At 39.4% G+C, this 24,064-nt stretch overlaps 1 protein-coding gene across 13 annotated transcripts in view; it reads right to left on the reverse strand.

Moving 5' to 3' along the window:
- Window positions 1–24,064, reverse strand: part of rbfox1 (RNA binding fox-1 homolog 1) — a 106,422-nt gene that overhangs the window by 61,019 nt on the left and 21,339 nt on the right. For 11 of the 13 annotated variants that reach the window (XR_011038308.1, XR_011038307.1, XM_068336017.1 and 8 more), the window contains exons 5-8: window positions 22,202–22,294; window positions 16,702–16,762; window positions 14,945–14,998; window positions 7,024–7,156 (exon numbers count right to left, since the gene is read on the reverse strand). Coding sequence is in view for 11 of the 13 variants with exons in the window: in XM_068336017.1 (XP_068192118.1) it covers window positions 7,024–7,156; window positions 14,945–14,998; window positions 16,702–16,762; window positions 22,202–22,294 (341 nt within the window). In the remaining 2 variants the exon portion in view is untranslated. The remainder of the gene's footprint in view (window positions 1–7,023; window positions 7,157–14,944; window positions 14,999–16,701; window positions 16,763–22,201; window positions 22,295–24,064) is intronic. The other 2 variants (XM_068336022.1, XM_068336025.1) reach the window with 1 other exon arrangement.

The following is a 24,064-nucleotide window of genomic DNA, read 5'->3' on the forward strand; positions in this document are numbered from 1 at the left end:
CTTGGTATGTCCAGTGTTGTACAGGTGAAATCGGCAATTTTGATACATTTAAAACATTCATTTGTTCATCTTCTTGAAGATGAGATTATAGTAGTAGTGTCATTTTCCACTGCTTATCCGGTGTACAGATTGCAGATGTTGCTTGACCCTATGCCAGTGACTTTGGGTGACAGGTGAGATGCTAGATTTTCTCAGGGCCACATAGAAAAGCCCCAAGTGGAATCAAACCCAGAAGCCTTTGTGCTTTAACAGCTTTGAAGCATTGTGAGACAACAGCGTTAATCACTGCCGCCCCATTTAGAACACATATATTAAATACATGTTCATGCAGGCAGCTGCTCCATGGTAACAAAACGGGACTACAACAAGGCACTGTTGTGCGAGTGAAATAACAGGGGTTCAGAAAGACCAAGGAGGTTATTGTTTCTCTGGCATCTTTAAAGTCTACCAACATGATTATACACACAATAGAATATGAAAACAGATTTTCTTAAAATTTGGTGGGAGGTTTGGGTGTGTCAGAGTCAAAGATAAATCAAGATCTGGATTTATTCATTATGTCCCTGGTGAAGTTATAATTTGATTGAATTCAAATTAACATGTTCAGTCTTGGCAGTGGAATTTGTGCCATTCTTGGTTTTACTGTCAAGCATTAGCATTAACTCTTTGCTATATAAACTGTATTGAAATATACAGACATTTGCTGTGAATAGAAATGCAAAATAAAATAAATTTATTTTCTGAAGTTGTACATGTTTTTATGAACCACTGTTTTTCATTTATAACATTTAATGTTTTATTAATATATAAATTAAATATTGAACTAAAAATTCAACTCAGTGAGCTCCAGAATTTTACCAACATGCATTTGATGTAAACATTTGTATTTTATAGCATTTACAATGTGAAGTGGATCGCATCAACCGCTTAACAAATGAAGCAAACTTAGCAAACACAAAAAAATTGTCCCAGAAGATCCAACCCTACCGAAGAGATGAATTCCTGATGAGGGACTGGTCCCTGTTCCTGTGCTGTTAGATCTCACTATGGTGGTGGGCTATGGTGTTAGCTGTATCCCACCAGAGACAACACAAACTTCAATACTTGAATGGGAAATTGTGAGCTATTTCAAGCTGTTTTTATCAGATTGCTTACAATTTTACAATTAATAATAAATCATCCTTGAATTTTAATTCTAACAGTTAACACAAAAGTAATGCAATAACAAAAATAACCCATACATTTGTTACTTACAGGCTGGACTATTGCAACACCCTCTAGTCAGGCTGCGCCAATAAGCCAACCAACTGAAAACTCTTCAACTGATCTGTAATGCTGTTGCATGACTTCTGATCACAACTAGTATAAAATGTATGTCAAACGTCGCAAATTCCGATAACATCTGAGGATATTTTGTCTCTTATTCATTCTTTGTCTTTTCAAAGTAACATTTCCTTATATTTTAGAGCCTTGTCCACCTCCCTGAACTCAGTAAAATCAATCAGCCATCAGTTCCATGCCAGATCACTATCATTCACACTATTTTCCAAGATTGCTTTCTATCTGATTACACTCCGATTTTTCCTGATTCCTGGATAATGTCTTTAGCCTGAGCCTTGTTGGATTTTTTCTGCCTGTTGCACTGACTACCTGTTTTGTTTTGTGTTTTTTGTTTTTGAGCTGTTAGCTTGACTGAATAAAAACTTCAATTCCCCTATTAGTCTACTCAGCTGTTGTGTTTTGGAGTTCGTTCTGTTAGTTTTTAAAACAAGGAGAAAGAACCATCTGGCCACTATGAATCCAGCCATCAGTCTCCAGGAACAAGTTAGGAGACTCCCTAAAACTCTAGCGAGTTACCCAGAATCCACCTCTGTTTCACACACATAGGTGTGGACACCAACGTTCTCTGAGGCCCGCATGCCACCTCAGGATTACTGTTCTGGGATTCCAAGCACCTGTGTTTCTTTCGTGGTTCATTGCTCATTCACCTTCAAACAAAAGCCCTCATCCTTCTCCACCAAGTGGTCCCGAGTGGCATACATCGTCTCCTGCTCTTGGGCAGAGCCTGAGACTGGGGAACTGCTGAGTGGCAGAGACAGTCACCCATCTGCACTTTAGTTGACTTTTTTTCTTCCAAGGTGAATAAGGTCTTTGACCACATAACTCCTAGGAGAGAGGCAGCTCAAGGGCTTTTGACCATCAGTCAGGATGGGAGGTTGGTGGATGATTATTCCATTGACTTTCTCACCGTCACAGCAGAGAGTGATTGGAATGCCATCTCACTTTACAATGCATTCTACAATGGAGTCTCGGACCATATCAAGGATCAGCTGGAATACCCGGATGATCTTCAGTAAGTCTGAAGATGCTACATTGACCATATGGCTGTGCTATAGACTTCCTCCTAGGAACATCGGTCCTGAGAGGGAGGCTCAATTTCTTGGCAGCCTCGGAGATTAAGGTGATGGAGATTTACATCCAGGATTCCTTGGCAGCATGGATTATCCAATACTCCTCCTCTCCTGCTGGTGCAGGATTTTTTTTTAGTAGAGAACAACAAGACTGTGAGACCCTGCATCAACTACAGAAGCTTCATTGACATCACTGTCAAGAACAGGCATTTTCTCCCATTTGAAATATTACAACATGTTGCTTTTTCCAAGCTAAGGAATGCTTGCTGCCTTGTTTGCATCAGAGAGGGGAATGAGTTTAAAATTACCTTTAACACCCCCAGTGGGCATACATATATTTAATAATGCTTTTTCATTTTACTAATGATCCTACAGTTTTCCAGGTCCTGGTTAATGAAGTACTCCGCAATATGCTCAATGTCAATCAGTTTTTGTATCTGGACATCAGGTCCAGGTCAAGGCAGGAGCACTTGCTACATGTTCACCGGGTCATCTGGAGGCTCCTAGAGAGTCAGCCAATGTGAGTAAGATGACCTTTATTCGTCCCGCAGTGGAGAAATTATCTTGAATGCGGCAGCAGGGAAAAGAGGGTTCAAACACATACATACATACTGTACATAGGTATGTACAGATATACATATTAACAATTTAATAATTAAAAAAAAATTACAGTCTCCATGGTACAATTTACAATTAAAAATATACCTCATCAGCTAAGAACTACCAACTTCAAACTACACTGGTCAACACCTTGTGTGCGTGATTGATTGTTTATGGTGGATTAAGAACAATGCTTGTTATACAGTCTGACCACCATAGGAAGGGAAGATCTGTGATAGTGTTCCGCCATGCATTTTGGGTGAAGCAACCTATTGCTTACAGAGCTCTCCATTGATGTTAACATGCCATGCAGGGGGTGGGAGTTGTTTTTCATCATTGATGACAGCTTGGCTGTCATACTCTTCTGTCTCACCACCTGTCCAGGGGGCATTCTAGGATAGAGCTAGCCTTTTTGATCAGCCTGTTGAGTCATTTCCTATTGGCAGCAGTTATGCCTATGGGCTGCAGTTATCCCCCAGCAGACTGCCCCACGGTGTCATAGGAAATCTTCAGGAGTGGCCCCTGCACCCAAAAGACCTCAACCTCCTGAGCAGATAGAGACTGTTCTGACCACTTTTATAGAGAGCGGTTGTATTGTTGGACCAGTCCAGATTATTGTTCAGGTGAATACCCAGGTACTCATAAGACCTCACCATCTCAACGTCCAATCACTAGATGTTCACTGGTGTTACCGAGCAGAGTGCTTGCCTGCGGAAGTCCACCACCAGCTCCTTAGTTTTCCCTGTATTAATCTGGAGGCGGTTCCACTGGCACCAGTCCACAAAGTCCTGGGTCAGTTCTTTCTACTGACTGTCGTCCCCATTGGTGATGAGGCCAATGATCGTAGAGCTGTCAGAGAACTTTTGCAGGTAATAAGTGGGGTAGTTGTAGGAGAAGTTTGCAGTGTAGATGGTGAATATGAAAGGAGCTAGGACCGTTCCCTGTGGGGCTCCAGCGCTGCAGACAATCGTGTTTGACACACAGTCCCGGGTCCTCAAGTATTACAGATTACACATCTCAAGTATTCTTTGTCAGCACAGAGGGATCAAGATGGACCCATAAAATATTTAGTCTGATTGTCCCACTTCTTCAACGTTAGAGTGGGGGCAGTGTTACCCCAATGGTTGGCTGAGGACCCTGTACTTTCTTCTCCTGCCAGGTTTCACCTGCAGAAAGGAACTATGTAAATGAGATTTACTACTATAAATTGGCCCAAGACTAGTGTACATACTGGCATGGAGGGCTTGGAGGTTTCATTTATTGTCTGGACAGGCCACAAGAACTTTGAGTCTATCCCTTCTGCTCAGTGGTTGAATTCCAAGCAAGGCAAGTGGTTCCTTAGCCAATTTGATTTCTGTTGATTATGTTGACAAGCTTCGAAAGAATATTAAGCCGATGCTCTCTTATGAATTTCCCAATTTTGGATCTTTAAAGTCTGTCCGTCTGTCTGTCTGTCTATCTATCTCTTCAGACAATTTTCATTTGGATCACTCAGCATCACAGCCTGACAATATCATCTCACCTACCTGCAACATTGAGTCTGTAACAATTGGAATTTGAGGATACGGTAAAATGCTCACTGGTGGAGCATCCTACTCCTAGCATTTGCCCTGATAACGGCTTGTTTGTCCCTGTCAGTATCCATTCACAGGTCCTGCAGTGGGGTACCTCCTGCTTGGCTTTTCGCCCAGAGGTGAGATGAACCATGACTCTGTTGTGGCAGTGATTTTGATTGTCCTTCCTGGAAGAGGAATCAAAGGAATTTCTTGCTGCGTGCCCCATCTGCTCTCAACACAAGAACTTAGAACTAGTGCCATCTGGACTTCTCCAGCTACTGCCTGTACCTCATTGTCCTTGGTCGCACATTTCTCTAGACATTGTCAGAAGGCTACCTGTTTCAGAGGGTAACAAGGTCATTCTCACTGTGATAGATTCTCTCAGACAACTCACCTCATATCACTGCTCAAGATACCCTCAGTCAAAGAAGCCAGCCAAAGTCATACTATTTCATGTGTTTCCACTCAATGGGCTTCCTAGTGATGTGGTTTCCAGCCAGGGGCACCAGATCACCTCTCATTTCTGATTTGTCGTTTTGTTCCCCTTTATACCACTTAAGAACGTGTCTGGTTATCCAGATGGACCTTCTCCACAATGAAATCTGTCAAGTTGTGACTTTGGTTTATGGGCCCATTCCTCATGTCAAGTGTCTAACACTTCGGCCGCCTGTCTTCAGCTGCCTCATACCATTAGGATTCCCTCTGCAACCCACTCTGTGAAGGCTCTTTCCAAACCTCCTCCAGACCCCTACCTAACAGATTTATGGAGCTTCAGTCTACATTGTTCGGCACCTGATCAGATCTCAGCAACGGCGTGAAGTCATTCATGGACTGGGAGAGATAGTCTCCAGAGGAGCATTCTTGGATTCCAGCTTGTAACATCCAGGATCTGTCCCTCATCATGTTTTCATCAGGATCACCGTGAACAGCCTGGAGGAACGTCAGGAGCCATCTACATTAACATCTCCTTTCATTTCAATCAAGCTCACTCCCTTCATCTGTGTTGCCTCTATCACCAGAAATCTCTCAATCAGCCTCTAGCCAACATATACTCTGCTCCACCTCCAGTTCCCTGCCAGATTGCTAGCATTCGTACTATTTTCCATCATCATGTTTTCTGTTTGGTTACTCATGTTATGATTTTGCCTCAGTCCTGGTTTCTGCCTTTAGCCTGCCTTTTTGTAGATTTGCTTTCCTATTGGACTGAATACCTGGTGTTTTAAACTCGGTTAGCTTGATTAAATGCAAGCTTCAATTCTCTATTTGTCTACTCTCCTGTCATACTATTGAGTTTTCTCTACGTGTTTTTCAAAGTTTTCATAGTATTACTCTGCAGTGGCTCCATGCAGGCTCATAACCCTTCTACTCACATTCAAAGTTCCAAAGCTCTTTCTGTTTTGCCATCATATTGCCATTTATTGTTATTCTTTATGTAATCTACCATTAACATTTGAATAAAGTATTCCCTCGCTTATTCGCACTTCAAGATGCGCAGCTTCACTGTATCACAGATTTTTAAAATTATATATATATATTATATATTCCTCGATGAGATGTAAGGTTAATCTTATTGAGGACAAGGGAGACAGAGAGAGGCGAGGAATCAAGTGTCTCCCATGAGTTGCAGTCATGTGAGACCGTACGCGCATGCTATTGGCTAACAGCATCCATGTGTGCACTGTGTTCCGAGGCTCACAGTTCCTCCTGTAAGTTCACTTTTGCCTCGTGAAGTGGACTTTTTTCTTTGTGAAACTCTTGCAATGGCTCCCAAAGGGTAATACAGATATACGGTAGTTTCAGATCAGTATCGGGAGGGTTCATAAACATTTAAATTTTATGTAAATAATACTACATTGCGGATTTTTGTTTTTCATGGGTGGTCCTGGGACACATTAACCGCTAGTAATGAGGGATTACTGTATACAGAAATCAATATTTGCATAAAAGTCCATTTTGTTTTTCAATCTGGTAATTAAGCTAAATGTTTCAATATATTTGATGGAGAGAAAGAGAATAATGAAAAATTAAATTAAATATAACAAAAAGATGTGAAAACTCTAATCGGACTGTTCATGATACACAGCTCTCCTACGCTCGTCTTTCAATCAGTCATCCATAGATGGTTAGAAAGAGCTGCTGCTGGGTGCTCTTTAATTTTTTTTGAATTCCAGGTTGAATTTAAGTGGACAACCTCACATTCCACCATTAAGACAGCCTCACTCAATGAAACCACAGGACAAGGCCAAATTTCCCATTAATCCGTGCAAAGGCACATATCTTAGTACGTGCCTACTGATTAATTCAGCATGCTGTGGAAGTGGGGGAGAGTGTTATCACTGTGAGGCGAGGCCAGCATGCACAGCTCTTACTATGGGCACAGAGATTTATGAACTTGCCACTGGATGAGGGAGAGAGAGAACAGAGAAATAATACAAGAGCAAAAGTGGGATGCTCACCCTCCGTAAGCTGGAATGTGAGGAGGTGGAGCAGCTGCCCTGAACGTGTTGTAGACTGTCCGTCCCCGACCTCGTAGGTGGGCTCCTCTATAAGCTGCTGCTGCATTGGCTGGTGGATAGGGAAACCCAGGTACTGGAGACAGAGAATGGAAGATGATGACCATTCTGTCTTTGTATTGTATCTGAACAACAAAATACAAGAAGGTTCTTACAAATCAGTTTTTATGAACTTTCTCAACTCTCAATTCTGAATATGTTCTCTCCTAGCACAAGAACTGAGTATGAAAATGTATGGCCATCAGCTGATCACGAGCAACACTGTCGACCTCTATTTTTACTAAGTTGTGTGAAATGTTAACTACAAAAACAATGGCCTGTAACAGTAGCCATTAAATGTCTCATATTATGCTTTTTTTTAATTCATGTCATTCAGCAACCAGATGTCCAACTACACTGTATTTGAAATGTCTTGCCCCATATTGATCGGTGGCCCTCAATATCTTTGATTGAATATGGTTAAAACCACTTCTGTTCTAAAATGCGCTGTGTTAGTGGGGCGTGCCTGCGAGCTCTCTGTCACCACCCTCCTCCCCCCTCTGAACTGTCTCTATCAACACTTCTCTCCCTCACCCTCACTTTTACGTGACTTTTGTTTACGTGCAAAACGTGAACACGCCCGCAATAGATCGAACGATTGCCATAGTCTGCTACATATTTAGCTCTAATACTTCTCATCTTTTGCAGTCTTGTTTTTCATGATATAACGGTTGATTTCTTGGCGCTTCGTGTGGAGCTGCTTCCTCAGTTTGTAGAACAAAGACTCGTGTAAACAAGATGAGACTGGTCAGTGAGACAATTAAAGCTGTGTTTTCCGACAATCATCATGGACAATGAGAGATCATGGATAACAGGGGAGCGAACCTAACGCAAGCTAATGAAATGTGTGTGTGTGTGTGTGTGTGTGTGTGTGTGTGTGTGTGTGTGTGTGTGTGTGTGTGTGTGTGTGTGGATACACACACGATCACTTAGAAGAGCTAAAGCTACTTTCATTCACCAAAAAACAGACCATTGTTCTGAATTAGTCATTAATGTGTAACTGGTTATGTGTTCGCTTTGACGCTGGGGATTGCCTCGGCCGGACACACACACACACACACACACACACACACACACACACACACACACACACACACACACACACACCTGATTGAAGAAGCACTTAACTAGTCAGTCAAACATTAGCTGACTTCAGCAGCTTGTGAGGAACTTTCATTGTGTAGCTCTGAGCCAGGACGTTATCACACACTGGTACCCTAGCCTGATCACAAACCACACACACACACGCGCGTGCCCACACACACACACACACACACACACACACACACACACACACACAACTGACTGGAGTGGCCCTATCTAGTTAGCCAAATGCTAGCTGATTTCAACAGTTTGTGAGGAACTTTCAGTGCCTAGCTCTGATTCAGGTCATTACCACACACTGCTACCGTAACCTGAACAAACTCCCTCTCGGGGATGACCACGCCCATATCCGGGTGGACAATGAAATATCACTCAGGATGGGTCAATTTATCAATCATCCCAGAGATGATGTAAGGTTTGGTGCTTTATGAAGCCGATCATTTTTGATTCTGTCCAGCCATGAGTCAAAAAGATTCCAAATATCTGTTGATGCAGGAGGCGTTTGTTTTCCAGATTCTAGGATTTGGTCGGATTAGGGAGAGACCTGAAAAAATGCATTTTTCTGTCTATCTTGAAAAACTGTCCAATTGCAGTTGTTTGTCACTCAGATGTAATGTTATATCAACTAACAGCAGTGGTGTGTGATGAGGTTCAACACTCCTGAGGCACTGACATTAGCTATAGATTTACAAATTCACGAGCCAAACATTGTGGTGTCTTTTCCATCAACTTAGCAGCATGACATTCAAAATTATTAACAACAATTATCTTGGGTTGACCCAAGGTGCATTTTCTAAAAATGAAAACAAAGGGGGGGAGGGGGATCATGAAAAGATAAACAATTAACAGACCTAATCCTTTTTTTCAAGTTAGTGATAGATAGATAGATAGATAGATAGATAGATAGATAGATAGATAGATAGATAGATAGATAGATAGATAGATAGATAGATAGATAGATAGATAGATAGATAGATACGTTATTAATCCCGGAGGAAATTGTATAATCTAATTTATAATTAATGGGAGGCCATATGAACACAAAGTCCAAACAGAACATACATATTTAACACAAACTTAAAAAGATATTTAATATCTAATTTTTAAGATGATGAGGATGTCCTAATAAGGCTTCAGAACCATGGAAATGGATACGTTAAATCCTCACCAACATGGCAAGAGGATTTAGCATCATGCTAATGGTCTGCAAAACGTAACATTAACACCCTTTAGATTCAGATTTCATGTCATGTTAAAATGACTCAGAAAATCTCAGACTAACTGAACAGTTTGCTCTGATGTCAAGCGTCATGTGGTCGTTTCTTCTTTCCTGTTTCCTGTCATCTGCAGTATTTCCTCCTTTTATCCACATCTCTGAACTTATGAGCAGCAAAAGAACCCACAATGTTATTTGTGTTCATGAAGACGTTCACCAACATGGAGACCTAAGACAATTCACGTCACGTTGAAAATTAGTGCCAGCAATTAAGACCTGTAAAAAAAAACCAACCTCTGTCAATACCTGGCTGTTATGTCTTTTAAAAAAAAAATATTGACAGGGTTGTCCCCCTGTAGAAACCAACTAATGTATATTTGGTCTTCTGGGGATAAGTGATGCTCAGATTTAAGTAGGAACCAAAGTTGGCTGGGTTGGGTTTCTGACCTAATGTTTGAAGCAGATCTTTAACCTCCAGAGTTGGTGTGCCATTATTAATTAAATTCCATTTTGATCGTTAGTCCAGTTTTGACAATTTTTTTACGGTTAGATATAGCATCCTCTATGTTTGGTTTTGTTTTGGAGCAAATGTTTAGAATGAACAAACTACAGCAGTACACTGGATTTGGATATTGCAACGCTACTTCATCTGTTGAGAAAAATTGAAGCAACATGAACACGTTGTGTTTTCATATGCCCCTTTCAGTGAGGGACGGGACTGTTTGCCTCACCTCATGCATTTTTATCTGTGATTTTAGTAACACTGAATACAACTGAATATTAACTCTTAGACCCCTGACCTATTTTGGCTGTTTTTTGGTACATTTAATATTTGTCTCTATATACCACATTAAAAATGATGTCACATACCCATGCTTGGTTTGTTTACCTTCATCACAACTTCATCTATATGAAAAGATGGTTATTATTTATCAATAACTTACTATATTGACATATTGGGGCAAAATAGACAGACAAAGTCAAATTTGAAAATGGAAAAATTGTATTTTATTCCACATAAAAAAACAAAAACATACTCATCAATTTGATTTTGAACCCAAAAAAGGTTGCCATAGACTTCTTATATAACTATACACAGTTTGTGTCACTTATGCCACTCTTCATAGGGGTTTTTCAAAATAAGACACAGCGCTATGTAAAATGCATGAATAACGAGACATGTTTGTATCACGTGACAAAATACACGAATCGCGAGACATGTTTGAATCACGTTAATACATGTATCACCGTTTGTACAATGGCGACTACACGGACAGAATTATGGCGCCTGCCATCTAATTATACTAATAAAAGAAGCTTGTCTTAGATCAAATGTAAACGATCGTACAGTATCACCGGTTTTTCGGGGTCAATCGGCTCCAAAAAGACCACGGAAGACAGTTTCACATTTATGCTGTCGCGTAAACATGCACACAGCAATCCATGTGACAGATTTTATTTGATAAGAATGGTTAAAAACATCATGTGATCGCACCCCCGCGATCATAGGGCTAATAGGGTTACTGTAAATACATTAGCTTAACTATAGAAAATCAGATTCCATATTTTAAAATGTGGGAAAATATTACATTGGAGACCTTAAGAGAGATGGAAACATTCATTAATTGTTTTCATTGAATTATTCTTCAGCTGTTGCACGTCGCAGGAATAGTGGAACCCAACCCAGTGGACTCGGGGCGAGAGGAGGGGTGCACTCCGGGCAAAATGTCAGTACACTGTGGAGCGACATGAACCGCACACAAACATGTATACACACAACACCACGGAAAATTTGAGACCAGCCAAGTCTAAAGTGCATGTTTTTGGAGGTGGGCGGAAGCCGGATAACCTGGAGAGAGCCCACACAGACAAGGGTAGAACATACAAAATCTGCACAGAACGAGACTCGAAACCGGAACCGTCTTGCTGTGCAGCGACAGCGCTACCTACTGCGCCACTGTGGCAGATGGAAACAGGCACCTGCCAATTACAAGCCTCAATCCAGTCAGAGAAAGATTGAGCAATCTGAAGTAAAGTGAGGCTGCTTGCTGTCTCATTATATATCCTGTTAATCCATTTTAGCAGGAAATACACAAAACAACAGTCATTGTTGGGTTGGAACAAATAATCACAGACCAGATTTTATTGAATCATTGTCTATTCTTACTGTTCATCATGCATTTGACGCTCTGGCTATGTGAATGCTAACAGACAGAACCTTGTTGAAGGCATTTAGTTACAGACTCCAGATAATACATATTAAAATATCTGCTGTATTTCCTGTATTAAAGGAATGATCATTCTGTAGATCATTCAGCTAGCATTAACTTGTCTTATGATTTGGACCATGTCTTGACAAATAATAGACTATACCTACTGTTAGAATTATTATATGAATCTTAGAGAGAGAAAGTCTAAGTCTTCCTTGATTTCAGTTGTTCAAAATAACATGAGCAGAAAGAAAGCATAAAGCCAGAAAGGGGCATTGAAATGGAGCTATTGCACTGGTATTGTTATTAACTTATCATTAATCTTAATGGAGGACGACTGACACAAAGCTTAATTTGAGAGCTGGGGTGAGTGAAGGTTGAGAAGGAGATCGAGATGCCATTTCCAACCCTAATTATACATCTCTTCAAAAAGGAGATCTAATAAAATGCTAATAGAAACAGTTAATCATTCATTGACCTGATGAAAAATGAAAGGTTTGAGCAAAAGGATAAGACTTTCTCAAAGAGACAAGGCGAGGACTGAAGTTGGAAATTGCTCCTATTCTTCTTTTTTCACCTTGATTCAGAGTTGAGTGTTCAGGCGACCCAAGAACTCACATTGTTGATACATCCCTTGATTTCACTAATGTCTTTACAATTTAAATGAATTGTCATAAATACAACTTCATGCTGTTGTTTACTAATATTTAATTGATACAATATGTTAAAAAACTAGACAGAAATTGCACATTTGTTTGACCGACGTTACTGAAGGGAGCTCTAGGTCCCATGCATTGTATTTTGGAGTCTGCCTCACAAATTTAAAAGTTCATGTCTGAATGTTAACCATGAAAACTTTGTTTTTGTAATCTAACCTCAAACTGCTTTGTTTTTGTTTTTTCTTCAACCTGTTGTTTTTAGTAAGTGACAAAGGTTTGTGACACTTTTTTAAGGCCCTTGCATACAAAACTGACAGATGCTCCTCAGACGATATGTGATCCTCTGCTAACATCTGAGGCTCCAGCTTTGCTATGTGTCTAAGTCTGTTTCCACTAGTCAGCCTCCGCTGGCAACTCTATGACATATTGTTGATTTTAAATTTGTGAAAAGCCCATTTGTGAAATAAATTCCCTGGATTACCTCATTCAGTAAAAGTGAATCAGTGCCTGGGCTGAGTAGACACATCCTGAAGCTGTTTTCTAATTACACAACAACATGGTCAGCTGGAAAAAAAGGATGGCAAGACCAGGTGAAACCGCGTCAGCATTGAGCGAGCGTGATGTGAAATAGTGAAAATGTGTGAAACTACAACTTTACCATGTCAGTGGTCTGCATGTCTGTGATCCTAAGTATTCTTTAAGACTGTTGAATACTGTCTGCTGCCACCTACTGGTATGGAGCATTATGTTTCCTGATACTGGTGCAGTGCATACTGTATATGTTGTCACTGGCTTGATTCACTGCAGTCTGGCACAAGAATAGTTCATTTTGATTTTAGTCACTAATAGGCTCCACCACCAAGTCAATGTCTTGCTGAACAATGGTACACAGCAGGGTAATGGTCTGCCATTGGGTAAGGTCTGACAATCTGCCACCCTTACTTTTTGTGACATGTCCTGCTCTGTTGGCATTAACCAGGAGCAACTTTGATTGGTTGTCAAGCCAAAAATAAAACAATGAATGAGAAGAAAAATATGAATAAAGTGAGAACACACACAGATGGCTTTTCTCTGATACAGTGATAATTGTTGGCATTAAGGTTACTTATGATTGGAGGCTTTGACACGGTAGTGCAGTGGGTAGCACTGTCGCCGCACAGCAAGGCGGTTCCCGGTTCATGTCCCACTCTGAGTTTGCATGTTCTCCCTGTATCTGCGTGGGTTCTCTCCTGGTTCTCCAGCATTTTCCCACCTCCAAAAACATTGCACTTCAGGTGAAGTGATGACACCAAATTGCCTGTAGGTGTGAGTATGTGCGTGAGTGTTTGTCTGTCTCCATATGGCTCCAGGGTGCACTGGCGTCACGCCCGGAGTGTCCCCTGCCTCATGCCCCCAATCAGTTGGCACAGGCTCCAGCACCCCTTGTCAAGAAAAAGCAGGTATCGACAATAAATGAACGATTGGAGGCCATTTATGATAAAATACCATGATCAGCTGGCATGGAGTGTTACTGTATGTCCTGCAGGTGCATAACATTATTTGGTAGTTTGCAATCACATAGAGTCTTTATGATGAGTTAAAGTTAATCTTTTTCGCCTGTGGAGATGACATGAAGCTAGGAAAACAGCCATTCATTACTACACTCTAGTAGCTTCACATCGTTGAAGCTTTGGCTGAACAATTAATCAATGATTTAAGGAGGATTCAACAACAAGTCACCATGATCAATTAGAAAAAAATATCACAAGTAAGCTTTATCATGCCAACAGAGCAGTATGAACAGCAAAAACAAACCTACAGACCTTAATTTCATTTATCCTAAAAAATACTTAATAGGCGTTTGTAGAATATTGTAGCATATATATGTATTTATTGGTAGCAATTTCTACCAAAATTGTCTCGATTTGCAAACTGATCAAAGAGCACACAGGAGAAGCATGAAAAGCATGTATTTTCCAGCTCAAACAAAAGAGACACACATCCTATTGACATTTTGGGTCTTTCAGAAATGAAACAAAGTAAATCCATAGAAGTCTATCTAGTTATTAAAAGAATGTGGGAACGAATTACTCAAACAACCATCTTGTAAAACTGATAATACCATACAATATGTTACAATATGTTACTGCATAAAATGTATTTCAGACTTTCTTATTATCCGTGCAGAAATGGAGATTTAGTTTTACTTCTGTCTTGTCCTTAACTTTCCTTCACTGCTCCTCTGTTCTACCACACATTCCATCTGCTACTTTTCTAGTCATCATGAAATCTAGGTATTCTTCACCTTAATGGCACGGCTAATGACAGGATGGTGGATTTGCTAATTAGGAATTGGACAAGATGAATGTTGGGACGGGCATGAAGAGGCTTGTGGGCTTAGGCAGGGGGTGTTGAATGTGAATGATTGTTTTGCAGCATTTGCATGGCTCAGCTTAGACCTTAAACAGACTTTTCTCATTGAATATTGTTAGGATAAGGGAAAGTGAAAGGTGACAAGAGTTAAAATGAGGTGTTGTTTAGGTGGAGAGACTAAGACAGAATGAAGATGATGAAGAAACCAAAGAACAAAACAAAAGAGGAGGAGGGAGACAAGGGAAAGGCAATGGTGACAGACTGAAGAGGTCAGACTTGCCTACCTGCATAGAATTCTGGACTGTAGACAGCACTGACCACTGGATTCAACTTCCAGCCTGAAACAGGGTAATGGAGAAAGACACTTTATGGAACTTTATTATGTTAGTTTTTATACAGTGTGTTTTGACAAAACTTCCAATATATATTCCAATATCTTTGGGAATTTACACACATAGAGTATTTACCCCACATTAGGTCACCACATTTTATAATTTTTTTAACATTTATGACTGTATGACGTGACATCTATTGCTAATATGGGAGCCATGAATACAAACTTCAAGACATGACACAGAAAAGATTTGAGGGAATGCTGAGGAAAGATGACAACTTTAGCAACATGACATATTTAATGACTATGTCTGTTTACTTTAAGAAAGTCTACGACTAGTTTAAAGAAGTGCCCCAGTCAGTATCAGAGCCTAGTCTTGGTCCCAATTCATCACAATGTCATTAGTTGTCATGTCTTTGTCTGCATGAGACACACATGGCTTTGATGCACCTCAAAGAGAAACCCATCTGCATCAATATGACAAAAACAGAGTTACTGCACAGTATGACATTTAATGTTACCACATTATAGAGTCTAACCGGGGAAGACGTTGAAATGAGTGGTTGGTCAAACAACAAACTAGTCTTCGAACCAAGGTTAGCAGGCAGGAATGTATTTATGGCAGGTATTGTTTTGTGTTAAACCGATGGCTGCCTCTCATTCAGGTAGCATGGACGTAAAGAGAGTGTGATTATGTGAAACTGTGGTTTGAAACACAACAGAAAGTGTATGAGTGTTTGAAGAAGAAATGCATTTTATTGATCTCTGTTGGAGAAAATATTTTTCCACTAACTTACTGACTAACATGCATATACAGTATATACATACAGTATATGAGAAATCTTGAAATAAGGTTTGCATGAACTTAAGAGTTAGCATTCAGCTTAATGCTGAATGCTAACTTTATGCTAACTCCTAAGTTAGCATTCAGCTAAGTTAGCATTCAGCTAACTTAGGAGTTAACTGAATGCGTTCAGACTTATGGTACATATTTGACCACTTTATTTTTGATATTGTACAGGGAGCAATTTCAGAAAAAAAACAGTTTAAGAAAAATCACTTTTGTTAAGAGGAAATGGATAAATCATCTCTAGAATCAGGCAGCAGAACAGACAGCAAACTGGGTAGACATAACATTTTCAGTGACATAGGCCTCTGATCTACATTTTACCTTGCAACATTTGATACATACGTATGTTGACAAGATATACAAGAAAATCTCCTGTAGTCAAGGCCTCAATCCAGCAGAGAGTCAGGCATTTTTAATTCAGCATTCCTTTAGTGTTTATTTTCTCTTTGATACAGGCAGATGTACTCAATTGATCCAAAATTCTACCTTTGGTGACGGCCCTGACCAGATGACATGTCCTTCGTCTTAATCATCATTTCACCTACAGGGAATGTTCATGATGCTTTACACAGTTTAATAGAAACTGACAATTGTGTTTTTAATGTGGCACAAGGTAATCTGTTGCACAGCACGTGTTGTAGTTGTTTTTTTTATAGAATGGCGAGTCACTTAATGCGTTAAGTGTGTAGTAGCAAGTCTGGAGCAGCTATGCAATGGGTAAGGAAATGCAACATCCTGTCCAGCTTTAACTTGAGGAGATCTTTTTTTCACTTTTTGTCAAGAGGAATGTTAAAACAGTATTGATTAAGTGGTGGGACAAGCTGTTGAAAATATGTTTTAAACATATTTGGCCTTACCATTTGCATATGGATTGACAGTCTTCTTATTTGTCATTACTCGAGCTGTTGCATTGTTGACCTATAACCAGATAAACAGAAGTCTCTGAGTTATGTTGGTAATAAGAAGGGCTGTATTTATCACAGGAAATCTGCATGCATATTTCCCAAATATAATACAAAAAAAAAAAGCAGTACACTGCATCATTGCAACACTCATGTCAACTGTGTGTATTCAAACTGCATTCAGAAACATTAAAAAACCAAAATTGTTTTTTTGTCATTTGCATATTTTCTTTCTTATGACATTTTCTAGCATGCTCTCCCCAACTGTGGTAATATTTGAGTAACATACAGACAAAAGTAAAGAAACAACAGAGCATTTAGCAAAATTTGGTTTTTCAAATGTATAGATGCATGCTATGGGGAGGAGGGGGAGAAAAACACAAAGAAAATGTCATTTTGGGGGAGGGGAGAAGAGAATATGTTGAGGGCATTATGCAACATCAAGTCAGTCTTAAAATGTGAGTAGAACTTTTGTGACCAAAGCAACACAAAGCATTCACACTCGGACAACGGCCTCTCTAATTCATTGCAAGAACTATTAAAACCAAAAAAAAAAAAAAAATCTACACAAATGAACCATTCAATCAACCAATCAAATCATTCCAAATTCAAACAACTTATGATAACTTAAATCAGGGTGCAACAAAATGAAATAAATAATGAATAACATTTTTTTTTTACATCTCAGATTGATGTGCAAACAAAGTCATAATCAGTCAATACTGCTCACACACGCAGCTTCAGGAGGACACTTAGTGAATGAAAACGCACGCCGAAACGCAAGAAAATATGTATGTCACTATACAGCATCACCTCAACCACAGTTCAAAAGAAATATCACGTGAGCTTCAGTATTGCAAATGTTCCAAAGAGAGAGGAAGAGAGAAAGGGGATGCTAGAATGGCTTGCGTGTCCTCACTTACCATTCCCAAATCTCTTGCCCCCGCCAACTTGTTTCTGTACTCTTACCGTTGTAACTGTGTTGGATGGGGCCCTAAACAAGCTACCATTGGAAGGATGATGGGAGGAGGGGATGAGAAAGGAATAAGCAGCATCTTACTCAGGTGGCAAAGAAAACTGTGCAATCACTGAATCACTGCACAAGCTCCTTTAAATTGTATCTACACAAACAGCTGCTTTCTGAAGACAGACCTCTGACCAGTTTGTCCAAAAAGCCTCCATCAAGTCATTCTTGAACAACTTGACAGGTTTAGAATGAAAACATTTCATGTGGCTCTCTACTGTGATAGCAACTCATCAAAAGTAATGTTATGTTGGGTCATTGCTTAGGATTTCTTAGTAAAAGCAGAGTGGAAGTGTCTCACACCACCTTTAGCCTTGCATGAATAAATGCTGCAAGTCTGTATTCACACAAAATATGGCATCGTAGCAACCAGTGAATGGGGTGTACAACTGTGTAGTAGAACACCACTGTGTGAATATTCAGCCTGTGAACCCCAGCTAGATAGTACACATTTTCCAGCTTCTGGCTTATGGGCCACAAGGCCTTTCTCCATCTGGAACAAGCTGGGGATCTTTTTTGTTGTACCTTCAGTATTCTGTTGGCACAGTCTACTGAGGGTACGAGGTTGTTTGGGGCACTGCAAGCAACATAAATAAACTTGTTGACTTGAACAATAATTGCAAAGCATTTGACCGGTCGGTCTGACCCCAATTGATCACCCTAGGCACCATCCACATATAGCCAGATCTTTTTGAAAACGCAACTTTTTTCTACGGTTACGCCGTCCGTCCACAAGTCAACGCAGATATCTGGGACGAAAACACAACTTTTTGAAAATGCTGGCCAAAGTGAAATCTTTTGAAAACGGCGGGTCTGTGTTATCGTGTGGACGCTGTAACCGAAACTTTTTCTATCTGGGGGGCGTGTCCCTGCGACAAAACTGCTGTGAAGTCAGTGTGTGTGACCCGTCCCTCCATACACAAGCAGAATGGGCGGAGTTAAAACCGGCTGTTTTCTGACGTATAACAGCCCCACGTCGAGGACGTGTTGATAAACATGGTTGACAGTTGAATATATTTTCGTCTGTTTCTTTCTTTATGAGTTATAAGGTTTATATACAGTATTTATTTGTTCATTCATTCACGTTCCTCGCCAAAGACACCGACGCTAGTTCTGGGTCAGACCAGGATGCGCTGCCCCCTGGTGGAGAACTCTGTGATGGAGGTCGTCCTCCAGGAGGAGCAGTGTGAATTTCCACACATCCTTGTCCTCTCTGTCATTCTCTGAATTGTTAAAGTTGTTCTGCTTATAAATGTGTTGATCAACGCACTTATGTATTTACTTGTGGCCGGAGATTTTTTCGAAAACGCTGCCATGTGGACGCAAATTTTTTTATATGCGGGTTTCAAAAAGATCCCGGCTACATGTGGACATGTCCTTCCTGGCGTGACAGAATACACTACCTCTAATCGGTTTAAACTTTTCAACAGAAGGCAGTCGTGGTCTGCATCAACGTACCCTAAATACACCACCCTCAATGAAACTAAATGTCAATATTTTACCACAATATATTATTTTGTCTGAATGTAGCCTGATTGTAAGGATATTCTGCAAGTTGTTGCTGTGACCAATCAAAACTATAAACTACATTTCTTGTAGATTATTTTCTAGAACAGGGATCAGCAACCGGCGCCTCTAGAGCCACATGCAGCTCTTTAGCGCCACCCCAGTGGCTCCCTGGAGCTTATTCCAAAATGCATGAAAGTGGAAAAAGCTGGGAAGGTTTTGGTTTTTTTTGTGTTTTTTTTTTTTTAATATGGTTTCTATAGGAGGACAAAGCCTGACAAACATTCTTAATATTTTTAACTTAGCAAATATTCAGATCTCCTGCTACCCAACAAAGTCCGCTGGTTGTCCAGGTGATAGGTTTTGTATCGCTTTGTTGCTTGTGTAGAACATGTGAAAACATCCTTGTAAAGCAAAGACCAGAACTACCCACAACTGTAAGACGAGTGGCAGGAAAAACTGCCCTTCATGGTGGATATGACAAGTCCCCTAAACATGCTCAATAAAAGTCTCAAGGAGCGGGTAAACAGTGCACTGTAAATGCTGGAAGCTGTCATTGGAGCTCACACTGACTGTATTCTCCAGGGATGTGTAGTGTTTTCTGGTCCAATATGGCTCTATGAAGATTTTGGTTTGCCGAACCCCGCTCTTGAAGAACAGGTTTTCGGTGTACCTTTTGATTCCAGAATTTACCCCATCAGAAGCTTTCAGAGCTTGAGGATTCCTGCCTTTGAATTGTTATGGACTGTTATGCTGTGTATATCAGTTGATCAATCTTTCTTATTTGGCTTTGCAACTCAGTCTTGGAACGCTGGATAACATTTCATTTTATTCCATATCTTACTTGTTGCCAACGGTCACTTCAATTTCATTTTGCGACAACTAATACTATAATGCTATTGCTATCAACTGTAGAATTGTAGTTGCCTTAGTAAACTTAGATGGGGTTGTGGACTTTTTGATGAGTCTGACTGTATAACATTCAAAGATAAATGCATGGATAGATACATAAATAACTGATGATTTTGGCCTTAGCTTAGACGAGGGCCCTCGTTTGAGACAGTTTAACGTGAGTTATGCCCAAAAACACATTTTTGGCCAAAGCTGAACTGAATTTTGTTTGGTCTGTGCTAGAATGGTATGATAGAAGAATGTGAATGAAATGGTTTTACTAAAAAAAATCTGAAAATTTATTTCAAATATTTTTTTGTGTGTGCACACAACAAAAGATACATTTGAAGGTCAGTTACTAATAAAATGTGTTTAGCTGTGGGAGCAGCAGATGAGAAACAATGGGGCCATGTTTTGCACACTGAGATGGAAAATGATCAGTTGAGAAGAAAATAACAACCAGCATATGTAAGGTATCAAGCAGGAAAGTTGGGACAAACTGCTTGAGCTGACTACTTGTGGAATATTTTTTAATGATATGAACGATATTCTGAATCCATATGTTATCTATACACAAAATATTAGAGGTAAAAATTAAAGTAATATTAATGCATAGTCATGGGATTGTTACATTTTTCCCAAGTGTTCAAATAGTTATTCAGAAATGGTCCTAAATTACAGAGAACTGGAGCAGGGTTTGACTATGACCTGTTAGCACAGCTACAACTGTTGAACTGAATGATGACGACGCACCATTCTTAAAAAGACTAGATCGGAAAGAAGTACTTTGTAGGCCCACCCACAGCCTAACCTGCACATTTGAGGATTAAAGACAGATTGTTTTAGCTCATTTGAAGAGTGTTTGATCTGTGTATAATCCTCTGGAACAGATGTTCCATTACAAACAGTGTACTTTAGGCTTTCATGGTAGAAGTACAAGTGACAGCTGGGTCCAGATTTAGGGTTTATGTTAAGGAGACTGGTACTTATAAATTTGATATCTGGTTGACCTTGTTGCTTCCAAAGCATGCAGTCTCCAAAGAGTGCCTGGAGGTCGGAAACATGGATGGATGGATGGATGGATGGATGGATGGATGGATGGATGGTTGCTCATTGGAGGAGACCTACGGAACTACAGGGCATTGTAGCTCTGATCTGTGTAGCTACATAATTGATTTATATGTGTAGGGTTCAAATGTGGCTAACACAGCATACTTTGAATGATTAGAAATTTAAAATTGTAATGTGATGCGTGAGAGCAAAAATAAAGCTCATCTTAAAAGCCCCAACATGACTGTTGTGATGTTTTTCACTTTTGAGCAACATTTGCCACAATTCCTTCTGCATTGCTGCACATGTACTAAATTGTAAATTAAACCATATAGGGCTACACAACCAAGAATCTGCTGGTGGACACTTCAGATATAAGATTTAATATCCTTCGGTATGGTTAATGGCTGGCTGTTTAGCTGCTATTAAGATATTAATTATAACATAGGTATTACCATGCTAATGAAGTAACCCTTGTATTTACACTCCAGGTGTCTTCCAATTCATAATTGCTTCCTTTGACCATGGATAAAATGTTAGGTTTGTTTCAGGGGAACTGCTCACTTATTTTTATTTATTTTTGTTGACCACCCCAAAGCAATATTTGTATTATGTAGTGTATACATTTTGAAATTATGCGTCACCTTTCAACCTATGGCAAATTCAGTTTCCTTTATAGTTCAGTAGAAAATCAAGGAAACAAGGAAAAAGAAACAAAAACAAGCAAAAAGAAAAACAGTCATACTATCTCACATACAATAGTGTCATGTTAACAACTCTTCATGTATGCTTTCATGAAACTGCACATACCAAAGAAACTGAGACAATTTGATGTCCGATACAGATATGGAGGAAGACAATGTCAGTTCTCACACATATACATTTACAAACACACAAAGAGAGAGAGAGACAAAGAGAGAGAGAGAAAGGGAATGCATGACATGAAGAGGCAACAGGTGAAAAGAAATATTTTAGAACATGCACCTCTATTTTACGGCCTTCTACCACGGTGCCATGTAATTTCTCTCTGGCCCTGTCGGCGTCCACACTATGCTCGAACGTTACGAACCCAAATCCCTGCATGCAGGATGGAAAGAGGGAAGAACATGCACATTATTGCTTACATATTCCAAAATTACATTGAACAATGTCTTATTTTAATAGAAACACAGCATATAACACAATTTTCCATATTTAGTTCAGTAGTGTAAAAGACAAAAAAAAAAAAGTTAACGCTGTCAAGCTTTCTATTCTTGTGCAACACATGTTCAGCTGCAATTTGAAAGCAATACACATACAATGTGTGACTGTTCATAACCTTGTTTGTACCACTCTGGAGGTCTTCACATTTCAGAAGGAGGTGGACAAAACTGTGCTGGACAGTTGCTGATTGGACATCTGGTTCAGCAAATAGGAATGTGAATTCATAGTTGATAAAAGTTAATTAAACTAAGTTTGAAAACATATCTACAATTTACTATAATGGACCTTTGCACTGCTTTCTCCTACTCAGTATCAAGGGCTAATAACACATCCACATCAGTACAGACCTGAGTTATGTTAATTGAATCTAAAAAAATAATAAATAAATGAATAAATAAATAAATAAATCTGTTGTCCTTCAAATAGATAACTGATAACTAAATAGATTACAAGGCTAAATGTATAATTAAATTAAAGAAAAATGACTGGAAAAGAAATTAATGAAAGCTTAAGTTACTGACTTGCCGTCAGCAACAAGTTTTAAAACTGTCTTCAAAAATAAGAAAGCTAATAAGTGTATAAGCAGTATAAAAGAAGAATTCTTCTCAAAATATTTTTCAATACACTACATACAACTATTTAATTTGATATTACTACTAGAAGGACCAGAACGTTTGACTGTATTCAAATTAATTAAATTCTGTCTACCTTTTCAATCTCAATTTCCGCATGTTAATAATGAACCTTTAATTGACGCTAGAATTAGTCTTGAGGTTAGGAGGGGTCTGTGTTCAGACCAACATTAATCAAGCTTCTTCTAGTTAATATTTTTGAAAAACATTGCAGCAATTTTAATTGCTATGCAGATGATACACAACCATTTACTCATGTATGTATTACATTGCTGAATGATATGCAGTTTTGCTACTTTAATTCAAACAAACCAGACATCATTGTGCTGGGTCTACTTCTAATGATTCATCAACAATGTATGACGTCATCTTGATCTCCAGCACAGTTATGTTTGATCAAGATATGTCCTTTAGCCCCCAAACAAAACAAGTATCCAGGATTGCTGTTTTTCAATTGGAAAAAAAATCAAACCCATGCATTTGTTACATTAATTCTTTCTTTGTATTTTCGCTTTTAAGATTCTCCAAAATTCTGCTGTACATTTTCTGACCAGAGCTAGTAGTAATACATACTTTCTCTCCTGTATTGGCCTCCCTGTGGTCTATGTGTATTTGAACTGATAAATAGTAGTTGTTATTATTAATGGAATTTGCATGATTGCAGTTTCTTTTCTTGTCACTCTCCCTCTCTGCCTGTCTCTCGCAGTGATCCTTCTGAGTTTTATGATGTGACTCTTGTTGTGATTTGTTCTTTGTAATAACAACAACTGGCTTGTCCTGTTTTGTAAAAGTAATTACCAATAAGTGCTTTCACAACAGATTTAATGTACTGTATATTCATGCAGTACCAGAATAACTGAAAATACCCATAAAATTCAAGAATTCAAATAGCTATCAACATGTCGACCAATATAATACAACAAAGAATAAAACTTGGGACCATCTGGATGGAAAGAAGTACGTAGTTGTGGTCCAAAAACCCTGAGTGTTCCTACTTTGCTCAGTTAATCAA

Source organism: Antennarius striatus, chromosome 16 (assembly GCF_040054535.1).
Source record: "Antennarius striatus isolate MH-2024 chromosome 16, ASM4005453v1, whole genome shotgun sequence".
NCBI lineage: Eukaryota > Metazoa > Chordata > Actinopteri > Lophiiformes > Antennariidae > Antennarius > Antennarius striatus.